The following is a 14485-nucleotide window of genomic DNA, read 5'->3' as shown; positions in this document are numbered from 1 at the left end:
CTAAAATATTGATGCCTTCCCCTTTTTTTCTCCCTGTTGTCAGGAAAATTAATCCACAAATACCAGAGGTGTATATCCATAAAGGAGACAGAGGAGTCCTGTAACTTTATTCAAATAAAGGGAGAGGTCATGAGGTACTTCCCCTGGGGTCTCCCAAATTTTTGGAAGATTCAGCCTCCTTTTTATCCTAATTTCCCAGGTGCATTTCCCTCTCTCTTTCCCCTTTGGCTGAGGTACTTGAGAGGTACAGACTTCCTGAAACACCTAACACCTAAGATGTATAACCCCCTACCCCACTGTTTTTCTTTTTCTTTGTGTCACTATTCTTTTTCTCTAAATTCAGAAATTTAGCACTATCTTGAGTGAGTAACAGACTGTGTCAATTAGTGGAATTCCTATGGAATTTATCATTTCCCCCCTCTCCATGTCTGGCCTTGTCTACCATCAGGCCCACAGTTTGTTTGCAAAGACACCTCCTTCTCACTCCTTTCACTGTCATACATTCCTATTACCTGCCTGGCTGGGTTCCCAAGGAGGAAAAACTTAAACTCTGAATTAAGATGGTCCTGGATCTTGTTTAATCACCACAAATTTGTCTGCATTTCAGAACAGCCCATCAGGCATCGGCCAGGCCCAGAGCAATTGCTCTGAGCCTGGTCTGGCCATGCACATCCCCAAGAGTTATTTAATTTTAGTGTAGCAGCTTCCTGACGCCACTGGATTTTTGCTTATGCCAGCAGATAATAATAATACCAGCTCCTACATCCTCATGCCCAGTGTGTGTGTGCAGGGAAAGGTGAAATAAGATCATTTTGAGCTCACATTTCTCTCCCTCTTTTTATTCCAAAATTGTTAATTCATCAGCAATGGATCTGGCCCCTGAGTGGGGAATGGGAGATCTCAGGTTGCTCGGCCACAGATTCTCCGGTGACTTCTAAATTTCATTTAATTCACTGGCTCCACAACCGGATTTCCCATCTGCCTTAATTAAAAGGTGAAATGGTGACAGAAGAAGTTGCTGTTATTGTTTCTGGAAGCCCCAGTGCTGAGCTTTGCTCTCAGCCCGTGCTCCAACTCTGCTCATCAGTCCTTCCATCAGGAAGCATTTACGGCCGGATGAGCCGAGGGGCGAGGCAGGATTGCCAAGCCAAGGGCGCTCTCCTCTGCAGGCTTCCTCCTCTGCCCTTGAGCGTGTCCCTGCCTGCCTTTACTTCCCCTGCAGCCCTTTGTGTGCTGGAGCACGACAATCGCCAGCTACTGCTGCTGAGATTGCAAGGATCCGGGAATTGCACGGGCAGGGATGCACTTCCCCAGAACAGTCACTGCTGCGGGAATTCCCTCCTCCCCTTCCCTCTCCAGTTGATCATCCAGGTCTCTTGTTCATCTGGGCTTTCTTTTGACACAAACACTGATTTTTTTTCCCCAGGGAGCAGGCAGGGATAGCCCTGCTACCTGCTGAGATCTTGAGGCACAGCTCTAACACATCAGCAGAGACATTCCTGATTTGTGGATAACTCCCTTCCCTACAAGGAACTTTATCCACACCCCACTGCTTTTAAGACAAGAGAATTATGTTCTTCATTAATTTAATATTATTATGTTCTTCATAAAAAAGATCCTTGAAGAAATACCAACTATCTTCCAATCCCTTAATTCCTCGTTGTGATAATAAATCTTGTTCCTTTTCCAGCAGAGAACAAATAAATAGAGGAGAGTCTCCCAAGAGCTGAAGCCTTACTGGGATCTTAAAATCAAATCAAGTTTTCCACAAGGTAGGAGAAATATCAGGATTTCTTCAGGGGATCCTGGGGATGGGGAGGTGGCCCAGTCCACCCAGCCCTGTGGGTATCCTCCCTCTTATGTGGTCCAGCAAAAAGCTTCTGAGTCAATTAAAATTGAAATGAAATTCAAAACAATTACATTTGTAAATTAAATGCAGCAGGGTAATGGTACCATTTGCCTCCTCTTCCTTTAGCTCCAAGCAATCCATCCACAGGTAAACCTGTTGGTAAAAAGTACCAATGGACACGGGAGGACTGACAGGAGTATCCTTTGGCCTTTTTGTCCCCTAAAATAGATTCATTTTTTCAGGTTCAATAAATTTCAGAGTGAGATGCATGCCCAATGAATGTCTATTAATCCAGGACCCTGCTATATAATTAAAATCCACAGAGTCTGAAGATTTGGGGAACAGCTTGGGAAGACCCCAGGGCTCTTTGGTATTTCTTAAAGTTTTTGGATTTAATAAGTGGGCAGGCAGGGATGATGGACAGTGTCTTAATCTCTGTGCCTGGTGTTTAAACCCACATTTGGCCTAAGGTTCAGCAATCCAACTCTTGAGAAGATCAATTTATTTCTGCATGGTGCAGGGCCATCAGAGAGCAGCTGTCCCTTGGAGAGCACAACAGAGATGGAGGAGGGAGTCAAAGGCAGCAGAATTTGGTGTGCCAGATATTGGGAGAGCTCAGGAAAGGCCTGGTGCCATTTGCAGCCCATGCCTGGTTGCTGTTCTGTTTCCTGCAGGTGTTTGGTGCCCAGTGAAACATCAGCTGTGCATTGCCCATGAGAGCAGCCCAGAGAGCACAGAGCTCAGAACAGGTGACTCAGGCCTGGGACATCATCCCTCCCTGGCTGCAGTGGGGCTCTCAGCAAAGCACAGGCAAAATGGGGGTGTCCAAACCCCAAGGAGCAGGTTATGAAAACACAGGGGCCTTTGGTGATTGTCTGGTGTTTTCTCTTGGGGCACAATTAAGCAGCAGATGGCCCAAATAAAATACTCAGGACACAAGCCCAGGAACTCCAACCCATGCGTGGATTTAGCAAACTGCTCCAAGCCAGCTTCTGTCTTCAGTCCTTGAATAACTTCACTGATTTCTCTTAAAATTAGGAGTGGTTGAAAGGCTGTGCTTAATTAGCATGGACCCATGATTGCTGTGCAAAGTACAAAGTGAAGGGACTGTGCTTCCAGCAAACCACAGCTCTGTTGGCCTCAGCTGCACGGAATTAATGTTACCCTCCTGAGGAAGAGGTAAAATCTTACCCCAAATCAGGGCAAACTGCCTAGATCTGAAATACTAACCTTATAAGCTCTTAAAGTGCTGTTGTTGGGGGCTCTTGTTGCATTTTCTCTATCTGACACCAGGAGGGGACTTCAGTGCAGACAGAACTCTGTAGGTATGGCTTTGGCTGCCTGCAGCGTTTGAATCCTGTTCTGCTACCTTACAGCATCTTCTGGGCTCTGCATCTGCTCCCTGAGATGTGGAGGCTGCTCGAGCATTCCCAGGATCCCTGGGCATTCTGAAAGCTGTAACTGTGTAATTAATAACCACAGAGGTGTGTAAAGGCTAAGGCTCGGCTCTGCGGCTCCAGGATTTCGGTGGGATTAAGCCTCTAGAAGCTGTCTCCCGGGTTTTAGCCCCGATGCCGGCCGGGCCGCGCTGCCGGGGCGGGCGGTGGCGGGGGCGGTGCCGGACCATCCCATCCCTCGCCTTCCCCGCCTTCCCCTCGGCCGGCCCGCGGCTCCGGACCGGGAGCGCTGGAGCTGCTGGTGCGGGGCTTGCCGCCGGTAAGGAGCGGGGGTGGCTGCGGGGAAAGGCTCCTCTGAGCGCACAGAAACCAGCGGGAGGATCCCTCCAGAAGGCGCTCTGGCGGCGCTGCTGGGAGCCCTGAGCCGGCTGAGCATCTCTTCCTGCACGAAGGCAGAATAATCCTCCGTGTCCCCGTGCATTTGTGTACCGCTCGATAAACTCGCTGCGGGCACACGAGCGGCTGTCCCTCCCCGGGAAAGGGGACACGGAGCCCTGTGGCGGTGCCTGCGGTGGGTGCCCAGCCCCGGGAGCCCCGCACGGCGCCTGCCCGGATTCCCACCGCACGGACAGGATACGGCCGGGAGCCTTCCGGGGCGGCGCCAGGGCCCGGGGAGCGCCGTGCCCGGGGACCCTCCCCGGCTCCTGGGGGCTTTCCCGGCTCCTGGGGCCGAGCCCGCCGAGGCCGAAGGGCTCGTCCCTTCGCCCCCACGCTGCCGATGGCTTCAGTGGGTTCAGCGGCTTCTGGGTGGGAAGGGCCAAAAAATGGTTCAGAAAGCACAAGGTGGAGTTGTGACTGTGTTGCTAGTACTAGGAAATGGATTTCCTTAAAAAAAAAAATCCAACCAACAAAAATCCCCCATGTTTTACTGGTAGTTTTTCTGCTTCACTGCTCAGTGAATTATTTGAGAAAACACCCGGGGAGGAGGGAGGGGAGAGGAAGCAAAGGAGTTAAACAATCCTTATAGAGGGTGTAAAAACCTGGAAAGTTTTAAGGACAGCGCTGGTTTGCTCCTGTGATTAGCTTAGGGCTGTGGGAGGGATTCCTGGAGAGCAGGTTCACGCTCCCTTGCTGGAGCCCCAGGGGCAAAGTCCTGCCCGGGGCCCCGCCGGGAACTGAGGCTGCGGTGCCGGCGCTCCCGGGCTGAGGAGGTGACAGGAGTCCGGTCCCCTGTGACATCCCCGGCCTGCCGCCTCCTCCCAGGTGCCAGCTCAGCCAAGCATGGCCACCCAGATGTTCGAAGGCAGAGGGCATGCAGCCGTCTACCAGAAGTACAGGTTTGCACCGGGCAAAGAGCTGCAGCAGACCATCCTCTCCTACCTGCAGGAAAAGGTGAGCGGGGTACGGCCAGGCTGGAGGAAAAATCTAAGGAGTATTTAACTGTGGGTGGCAGTGTTTACCTTGCTGGGAGTGTCACCTTGGTTGGTGCCTCAGGGAAAGATAAAAGCAGCAGGGCTCAAGGCCAGATGGGGTCACAGAAGAGGCTTCCCTCAGGTTCTGCCATGCCAAGGCTGTTCCAGAGTGGGTGCTGGGGAAAGAATGGTGTAAAAGCACAGGAATTGGGTATCTGCCCACTGAGACACATCCACTCCTCCTCACAGAAGGCAATCCCTGCGGAGCTGGCTGTGGATGTTGGCTGTGGCTCTGGACAAGGCACCCACTTCCTTGGGCAGCACTTCAAGAAGGTGGTGGGGACGGACATCAGCGAGGCGCAGATCCAGGAGGCCAAGGACACCCCCTGCATGCCCAACATCTCCTACCTGTGAGTGTCAGGACAGCACGCTCAGCCAAAGGCAGAATTCAGCTCCTCACGTGGAGGTGGTGGTTTGTGAGTATGACTGCTGTAAGAGCCAGCTGGCACCAGAGATTCCACTTGATGGAATTCCTGCTGTGGATGGGCATTAGACTTCCAGAAGGTGTGGTCTTGCATCCCAGACCGTCAAAAAATCCCGTTGACTCTGCAGCTCCCACATCAGGCGTGTCTCTTTCCCTTGCAGCGTGTGCCCCGCGGAGGAGCTGCCGTTCCCGGCGGGCTCTGTGGACGTGCTGACGGCGTTCACGGCCGCGCACTGGTTCGACGTGCCGCGCTTCATGCGGGAGGCGCAGCGCGTGCTCCGGCCCGGTGGCTGCCTGGCCATCAGCACCTACACCGTGGACATGAGCCTGCGCCACGGAGACTGCTCCGAAAAGCTCACCAGGGTCTTCAGGGAGGTCAGCTGGTACTGCCTCAGGGCACGGGGGAATGTGCAGCACTTGGATGCAGAGAGGAAGGATTGAGGAGTCCCAATGCAGAATGGGGCAAAGGGATAGATAAGGCTGAGGCAGGATTTAGAGACTTCCACACAGGGCTGGCTGGATCAGGAGGAGAGGGACATGAGGACTGATGGGGCAGACTTTGGTGGGGGTGGGAAGGGTGTCAGGCAAGACCTGGAGGCTGGTATTGTCCAGGAGACTTCTCCTGTTGTCCTGATCCCAGTGACAAGAATGGGAAGTAGAAACTGTTGAGAAGTAGTAGAAGATTCCTTTTTTAGGAATCTTTCTGGACAAAGGGTGTTTTAACGATTGGATAAAAGGAAACTTTCCACTATGAGCAAGAGCTCTGTAGGGAGGACAGGAACCTTATTTCTTTAATAGGACCCTTGAATTCTTGACATTAAGCAGGATTTTGGTGTATTTTAATGCAGCAAGTCTTTAAAAAAAACCAAACAAAAACATATATGAATGTATCAGATGCAGGCCCAAATGTGAGTTAAGTGGCATCTGAGAACTTCAAGTGGTTTTGTGTTTGTTTTTTAATACACCATCCTTACAGTGCTGGGACAAGATTTTAGAATACTCACATAATAGACTAAAATATGTCTTGGACGACTACAAAGAGATTTTTGAGGCCTTGCCTTTCCCAGACAAGAAGAGGTGAGCAGAACCACCTTTGATATTTTATCCACCACCACGTCAGCCAGTTGTCTGTGTTCCCCTGCCTTTGAGATTTAACTTGCCAACACTCCTTTCTCGCCCATGTCCCTTGTAGAGTCACTGATATCTATGACCAAATTCCCATGACTGTTGAGGGTGTGGTTGGTTACATGGAGTCTGCCTCTCCATATCAAACCTTTAAGGAGAAGGACCCTAAAGCTGCAACATCCCTCCTCCAAGAGACTGAAAAGAGGTGAGAAAACCACTTGGGAAAACAAGCAGGATGTGGAGGGGCTGTGTTGTGCAGTGCATGCAGAGGGAGGTTGTGCAGGCCCCTTTAAAGCTGTGAATGAGTGTGCACGGACGTGCTCCCTCCTTTCCTCCAGGGGTGGACACCTGTCAGAGGTTACACAGCAGATCCTTACATTTTAACCCTGTGTAGCAGTAGGATGGGCTTGCACTGATGTATCCATGAATCCTCTGACCTGAGACTATCCTGAGTTTCTTTACCTTGCTTTCGATTGGCAAAGGGCAAGAAAAATGTTGGTGGTTTCATCTTCATCCATCTGTGTCAGCCCCAGCAAGGGTCTGCTGGGAAGCTCATTTATTCACTGACCAGAACAAGCCTTGTGCAGCTGCTGGAAGCATTTCCACTCTGTGCTGTGGGTGGAAGAGATGTATCTCTGGTTGTGGGTGTTGCCCCACCTGAGGTGGGAGCTGTCTGGGCAGGGTGAGACCCTTCCTCTGCTTGTCCTTTCAGGATGCTGGAGACAATGGGAGTTTCCTCTCGTGAGACCCCTGTGGAGTTCTGGGTGAGGCACGTCTGTCTGCTGGGGTGCAAGGAGCGCTGAGAGAGCAAACTCATCTCCTGAGCTGACGCTGCAATGGAAGGTGGATTGTCCCCTAAAACCCTGCTTCTAACTGCTCTTAATCCTTGGGAGTACTGGTACTGATTTTGCTGATTGAAATTTTGGTGTCCTGTGGAAAGCAGATGGGGTTTTATGGCCCTCAGGTTGCTGTCCACCTTGGTCCTGCAGTCTGCCTGGTGCTGCTCCCTCAGCACTGGAAGTGTCCCACTGTGGACTGCTGGTTTAATAACATGTGGGGAAGACAATCACAGGAACAGCTGAGAAACTCACTGCACTTCTTATACAATTAATAATATTAAAAATCAAGCTGAGAAAAATGTTGCCTGCGGTTCCTTGTTTTACAAAGAGGCTGTGGAGCACCCACTGGTGTGGGAATAATTGTGCTACATTGACACTGAGTGTCCTGCTGCGCTTGTTGCCCCTCTGCTCTGTGGGCAGGGTGGGTTTTGGGTGGGAAGGGCCATTGACCCTTTTCCCTGTCCCAGCTAAGTGAGGAGCTGTGCACTGTCTTTGAAGACTGCCCTGGAAAGGGGCTGTTCTCAGCCACACTGTGCCCCCATCCCTGGTGCCTTGCTGGCTGGTGCAGGTATCAGCACCTCACCTGTCCCAGGAGTGCCTTGGCCCTGGTGAGGCCTCTCAGAACAGCTCAGGAGCCTTTATGGGATCACTGCTGAAGGAGGTTTGTGCTCCATCACCCACCCACGCTGCAAAGGGAAGATTAGAGGCTGCATTTTTTTGGCAGGGGCAATGGGAGACATGAGGGCTCAAAGCCCTGGCACGGGTCACCTCATGTTTGCCTTCTGGATATTTCAAGTCCAGACCCACCCTCTGCAGGGATCTTTCCCTTTCCTGTAACTCCTGTCCTTGGCAAGAAAGCCTCTCTGACACCATGGGAAGGGCTGTGCCCTCACTCTGTTCTGTGTCAGTGCATTATTAAGAAAGGTGAAGTGCCACCTCTGCTCCTGGCCCCAAAGAGCAGGGCTGGAGGTACTTCTGCTGAGGTGCTGGGCTCTCAGGGTCCTGACTGAGCTCCTCTCAGCTTGCCCAGGGTGGGGAGCAAAGGCTTTGCCCCTACTTGGTCTCCCAGGAAGGTGATGGGGTCTCGGGAGGACAGCTATGGTGTGGGAAGCCCATCATAGATGGGAGGCTGGGCTCTGTGTCCACGGCCAGGTGCTGGAGCAGCAGTACTGGATCAGGCCCAGTATGGGATCAGGCCCTGGATGCTGTCACTGGCTGAGGGGCTGCTCAGGAGCAGGTTGGGTTTGGGCCAGCAGCAGCTTCAGGCCTCCCTGCTGGGTGAGCATGGGGGGTCTCTCCTGCCTGGGGGCCACTGGGTGGCCCCACTGCTGCGATGCCGACGGCCTCTCTGGCTGCCTGGGCTGGGGAAGCCCCGGCTCTGCTGGCACGGCTTGTCCCTGTGAGGTGCATCCCTGCAGAGGAGAGGTCCCCTAGGAGGCGACATCCCGCGTCCCTGCAGGGCTCATAAAAAGCCTCTGGGGGAAAAAGTGTTTCGGTTTATTTTCTCGCTTTAAGTTTAAAACTAGTTAAAGTCTGCTCACTAATTACATCTCTAATTTAATTCAAAACCCTTCCCTCCCTGCACCGGCATCGTGCGGTGGGTGCCCGGCCATGATGTGACAGCAGGGATTGCATCACCACCGTGCACAGCGGTGCAGCACAGCGGCAACAGCCATTGCAGAGGCTGCTGCAGTTCAAACCTGCTGGGAGGTGCTGAAGGGTTCTGGGGGAGGGAGTGGGGCTGGGGACACTTTGGTGGCACCGACACCCCGAGCTGTGAAAGACAGGTCTGGTGATGGCTGATGAGCAGAGCCCACCTGGTGCCCCCTGTCCTGGCACCATCACCATGGGCAGGGCTCCCACACATCACCCGGGGGTTTATTTTTAAACCTGGCTTTTTTGGGGCATGCTTTCTGTTCTATCTTCTCTACCCAGACTTCAGTCCGTTTAGCAGGGGTCACTTCCTCCCAGACTAGCCTGCTGGGGTCAGGAGCCACCTGGGCTCATCCTTACCCACTCCAGAGCTGTGGCTTGTGGCAAAGGCTTTCCCACGCTGGTGCCATGCAGGAATCCGTGAGTCACCACAGAGCAATTGCCTCACCCCGTGCTGATGCCAGCCCTGTCCACTCAGGTTTCACTTTCATTCTCGCACCTGGAAATCTCGCACCTGGAAATCCCACACCTGGAATTTCTTGCTCCAAGTAAGCTTGAGTGATCTCAGCCTCCAGGCTGGATGAAGCCAAGGAGGGGTCTGCATCATCACCATCTGTGGTACTCTCCTGGCACAGCACCATCGGCAGCTGTGACTGGAATGATGATTGTGGTGGGTCTCCAGTGTCCTGTAGACTCTGTTGGGCACAGTGAGATGTCCCCAGCCCGTGCTGGCTTTGGGGAACTCTCTCCTGCCAGGGCAGGAGCTGCCATTGGCATGGTTTGGAGGAGCTGTGGTGAATGCAGCCACGCTTTGCTGGCTGGGCTATGGTGGAGCATGACAGTGCTGGGAAAGACCCCCCAAAGCCCAGGATGGCAATACCCCATCCCATTAAGAAAGAGCCCTTGGGCTGCTCAGCCAGGCCCCTGGGGGCTCAGCTGTGGCTGGGGGTGGCACAAACATCTGAGCAAGGTGCCCAGAAAGATCCTCATCCCTCCATCCCAGCCGCCCTGTGCGCTGGGGGCTGTGCTCATGGCCCGGCTTTGCCCTCAGCTTTAGCTCCTCTTTGGTGCCTCTGAATTTCGTTTCGCAAAGAGTGTGAAGAAACGAGGTTTCACTTTAGTTCTCCAAACAGAAATGACATCTGGGAGAGAGAAGCCACAGCAATGGGAAACAGGAGCCAAAGCTGTCCCACGAGAACGCGATGCTGCTCTGTGACCCGACGGGTGACCCGAAAGTGTCTCGGCAGGGATTGCTGGTGTGGGACTGTGGTTGGACCTCTCTCACTTTACATCTGTTGGGATTTTCTGCTAAGGTGCCCTCTATTCCAGCTGAGCTGTGATAGTTCAGATGACAAAAGTGGACTCATTTATGTTGGTTTGAACTTGTATTTCACAGCTGTATTTATCATTAATTTTGTTGTGTTGAATAAAAATTAATCTCCTGTGGGTTTCTTTAATGGGAGAGAAAGGAAAGAGAGAGTTGTTGTCCTGTTCACCAAAAGGGCTGACAAGACCCACACCAGGGCTCAGGCTTTTAATTACTGACCACATTTTGCTGTCCTAGCTCTTCTCCAAGCTGTCTCTCCATCCAGTTTAGACAAAGTGGAATGAGCCACTCTCCAGCCCATGCTGCCCCATCCCATTCGTCATCTCCACCATGGTTTTCCAGGAAAGATCTGAGCCCTCTGGGATGCTGCTGGAGCAAGAGAAGGGCTCAAGAAGGGCTGGATGCACCCTGTGAGTCAACAGTTGGTCCTGCTCAACTTCTTTATTAATGATCTGGACGATGAGAGTCAGGGGACCCTGGCTGTACCAAGTTCAGTGGTGACACCAAACTGGGAGCAGTGGATGAGCCAGCAGAGGATTGTGCTGTTGTGCACAGAGACCTCAACAAGCTGGAGAAGTGGGCTGGTGGGAACCTCCAAAACTCAGCAGAGAGAAGGCAAAGTCCTGCACCTGAGAAGGAACAGCCCCAGGCAGCAGGACATGCTGGGGTGGCCAGAGAGAAATAAGCGAGGCAGAAAAGGACCTGGGGGTTCTGGTGGGCACCAGGTTGAACATGAGCCAGGAAAGAGTCCTGGTGGGAAAGAAGGTGAATAGTATCCAGGGCTGCACTGGGAGGAGTGCCAAGGAAGGTGATTCCTCTCTTCTCCTCAGCACTACTGAGGCCACCCCTGAAGTGCTGGGTCCAGATTCAGGCTCCTCAGGGGGAGAGACACGGCAGGGACTGGAGGGAGTCCAGTCAAGGTCATGAAGATGATGGACAGGAACATCTCTCCTATGAGGAAAGGCTGAGAGAGGAGGCTCAGGGGCTCATGGTGGTGTGGCACAGCACAGGCTGAACCAGGGAAAGTCCATCAGAACACAAAAAAAACCAGAGAGGCTGTGAAGTGTGTCCAGTCCATCCTTGGAGATGCTCAAAACTGGTCACTGTCCTGGGCAGCCCATGCCAGCTGATCCTGCCAGAGCAAGAGCTGGATTGGATAATGTTGGGAGGTCCCAGCCCACCTCTATGCCACTCTGCTCACCCACAGGTGTACTTTTATATGTGCTTCCATAAGAACTTCTCTCCTTTTCTGGGACTCTTTGAAATCACCAAACATGAACATTAAAAATTGGCTCCTCCTGGAGTGTTCTGTGGCCACTGCACGACCCCGCAAAGGCCTTCTGCTTTCTTAGTGTCTGCTTCTTAGATCCAGGTATTGGCCAATTTTTTAATATTTAATGCTTGATGAATGCATGAGACTAGAAGTGACCACAGGAGGTTCCCTTGAGAGAGGGGGAGTTTGCTGAGAGGTACCATTCCAGCTGTCAGCAGAAGGATGTCAATACACCCTATTTTGTGTCTCCAGGCTGAGCAGGGAGGAACAGCCAGCTCCATTGGCTTGTAGGGTGACAGCCCTGCTCATCTTCATCTCCCTCCACAACTCCATGTCCCATCTGGAAAACTTCAAGTGGAAGTGCTGCTTTCACCTTTTTCCTTGCTTTAGTGGTGAGCCTGGTCCTTCAGGATAACACAGCCATAAAAGCTTGTGCCTGCAGCCTGGACTGTGCTGTGCCCACTCCTGGCTGCTGCTTATGCCCCCTCCCTGCCACAGCCTTTCCCACAGGGAAACTGAGGCTTGAACTCCTGCTGCCACTCAGGAGTCACCTGTCCCCTCCTGTCCCCGTGAACCTGTTGTCCTCAGGTGTCTCCTGCAGCCTTCAGCAGGGGTGGGGCTGGTGTCCCCCCACTTGGCAGCCACAGCCTGGCAGCAGTGTCCCCCCATCAGCGCCAGCATCCCCCGGCAGGAGGCGGAGCAGGCAGCAGGGCTGCAGGCAGCAGGGCAGGTAACACCGAGGAGATTCCCTGCACCACTTTCATTTTCTTGTTTCCAGCTCTATCAGCCCTGGGTTTTCCTACGAATATGAAAGCACCTGGCAGGAATAAAAGGCTGGAGATGGAGCAGCAAGACAGCCAAGCCAAAGCAGTTCCCTGGGACAGCCATCCGCTCAGCAGCTCCACATCTGAACAAGGCACCTGTGACACCTGTCAGGCACCTCTGCACCTGAGATTTAGCGAATCCTGCCCGGAGTGCTCCGCTTCATCCTCTCTGACATCTTGCACCGCAGCCTCCTCAGCCCATCGTAATCCATCACCGACTGTCAAGCTTTCATGGCCAAAATGTTGAGCCTCAGCCTCACCCCACTGCTCGTGCTGGTGCTGGGGGTCAGCCTGGGGGCTGCCTTTCCCCAGGACGGCCTGAGGAAGGGCTGCAGGCTGTCCAAGTACCAGAACATCGTACCTGAGAAGCAGAAGGCTGCGGACAGGATGAGACAAGAGTTTGTGAGTACTACTGTCAACAGGGGATTGGGGGCTGGCAGGGGGCAAGGCGGAGAGGATGCTGAATTCAAGACTTGAGTGACAAGGTGCACGTGTTCTGCAGCAGTTTAGGGATGAGTAAAATGTTTTCCAAGGGTGTGTGGGAACATGAAGGATGCTGGGCCAAATCTCATCCTGGCTTCAGACCCCTCAAGGCTGGCCGGGGTTGTACAACACTGCCTGAAGTCACAATGAGAGTTTCTCAGTCTCTCTTGTTTTATCCCCGCAGGCGAAGGGGAACAACTACAAATGCAACACCAGGCTCTTCCATCGGAAATGGAACGCAGTAGACCTGCCGGTAAGAGTGAGGTGATGCTGTAAAAGGGGGCAACACCTCTCCCGTCAGCCGGGTCCAGCTCCACCCGCACCCCAGGGCAGGTCTTCGAGACCCCCATCCTTCAGCCCCGCTGCTTCGGGTCGCTAACCCAGGACTCTCCCACCCACAGATGTCCGACCGAGTGCTGCTGGTGGCGGCCGAGCTGAACATCACCACTGCCATGCTGGAGCTCCCCGCTGCGCCCAGCTTTGCCGAGGCGTCCCGGCAGCCCCTGGAATTCTTCACCCAGGCCCGGGAGGACGTGCGGGGCTGTGTGAGTGCCTCCCCCCGAGCCCTGCCCCGGGCCAGCTGGGCGGCCGCGCCGCGGGGCCGCTCCTTACCCGGCCGCTCTCCTTGCAGGTGGATCCCTGGCACCAGCCCTCGGGCAGGCTGAGGCACTGGCTGCACAAGCTGCAGGCGGCCATGCGAACAGTAAGTGGGGCCGGCGGGGTGGCGGGTTTGGGGGCTCAGCGGCCGCAGGGCTGCGCGGGGCTGGCTGAGCCCCCGGGGCAGAGCTGACCCAGCCCGTGTCCCGCCGCAGGAGAGCACGGCGTGCCTCAGGGCCACCACCATCCCCTACGTCATGCAAGTGCTGGACAACCTGCGCTGCGCTGCCCTCCAGGACAAGTGCTGAACTACCCTCGGGCCCCGGCCCTCGGCACCGCCCCCAGGGCACGCCCCGGGAAGCGGGAAAAATCCACTGCGCTGCGCTGTTACTTCCCGTTGAACATATTTAATCGTTTCTCTCACGCGAGCTGAAGAATCAGTTTTTATTTTTTATTTTTTTAAGCCTTTTAAGTTATTGGCTCGGGATAGGGCAAAGTAATGCCCTTCCTGATAGAATGTGAACATGCGTATTTATAGGGTATCTTTGGGGTTTTTGTTCTTAAAATGTTTGTAAGGAAATCTATTTTTTTACCTGCTATTTATTAAAGAGTATATTCTGCATACATACTTGCCTGTATAAATTATTTTTATGCGCTATTTAATATGAAAACTAAAGTAGTTAACTAAACTACCACAGGCAGATAAGCTTCCATTGCGTGTTTCTACTCTGCTTTTCTGCAATAGCACAGCACAGGTATCGCCTGCACATCCTTGCAGGGACATTGCCCAAAGGGAACCTCGTTGCGTTTAACCTGGGGCGGGGAGAGGACAAAAGCCTGGATGTTGGGTTTTTGGGATAGATTCTGTCCCTTGGCCGTGCCCCGGGCGCCACCCACGTGCTGATATCGAGTATCAGCAGCAGCACCCGGGGCAATGAAAACTCATCCGAAGGGAAACGCCCTTGGGCCAACACCCTCCCCGGGGCAGGGAAAGCCCTGAAGGCGTGTCTGGAATTCCCGATGGAATCCGGGGCTGGGCTACAGCGAGGCACGGTTCTTTCTCGCGAAAAGGCAGGCTGCAGGAACGCTCTGCTGAGGTCGCACCTCGGGCTCCCAGAGATCTACACGTAGCTCTTTTGGAATCCCCGCTCCTGGCCCTGCTCCCCATGTCTCCCCTCGCTTTTGAAGGCTTGCAAGGAATCCCTCTCTGGGACCTATGTAC

At 53.5% G+C, this 14485-nt stretch overlaps 2 protein-coding genes across 4 annotated transcripts; both read left to right on the top strand.

Moving 5' to 3' along the window:
• Positions 1-2921: 2921 nt before the first annotated feature.
• Positions 2922-7399, top strand: LOC310911336 (putative methyltransferase). Of its 3 annotated transcripts, XM_083864775.1 has the most exons (8): positions 2943-3028; positions 3226-3333; positions 4510-4638; positions 4908-5068; positions 5304-5517; positions 6119-6219; positions 6335-6472; positions 6980-7399. In XM_083864775.1, the coding sequence occupies exons 3-8, from the start codon at positions 4528-4530 to the stop codon at positions 7068-7070; spliced, it is 816 nt and encodes a 271-aa protein (XP_083720901.1). In that variant the 5' UTR covers positions 2943-3028; positions 3226-3333; positions 4510-4527; the 3' UTR covers positions 7071-7399. The 3 variants fall into 3 exon arrangements, with proteins under 3 accessions (XP_083720900.1, XP_083720901.1, XP_083720902.1); XM_083864774.1 differs by lacking the exon at positions 3226-3333 and having other exon boundaries at positions 2922-3028; XM_083864776.1 differs by lacking the exons at positions 2943-3028; positions 3226-3333 and adding an exon at positions 3480-3565.
• A 5024-nt stretch (positions 7400-12423) lies between these two features.
• Positions 12424-13571, top strand: LOC310911754 (interferon lambda-3-like; the record flags this gene model as incomplete). Its single annotated transcript, XM_083865676.1, has 5 exons — positions 12424-12585; positions 12851-12919; positions 13068-13211; positions 13298-13369; positions 13479-13571. The coding sequence occupies 5 exons, from the start codon at positions 12424-12426 to the stop codon at positions 13569-13571; spliced, it is 540 nt and encodes a 179-aa protein (XP_083721802.1).
• Between the last annotated feature and the right edge of the window lie 914 nt (positions 13572-14485).

Source organism: Zosterops lateralis (genome assembly GCF_965231275.1).
Source record: "Zosterops lateralis genome assembly, chromosome: 7".
In the NCBI taxonomy this organism is placed as follows: Eukaryota; Metazoa; Chordata; class Aves; order Passeriformes; family Zosteropidae; genus Zosterops; species Zosterops lateralis.
The sequence above is the reverse complement of the archived record's forward strand: the minus strand, read 5'-3'. Positions and strand labels throughout refer to the sequence as shown.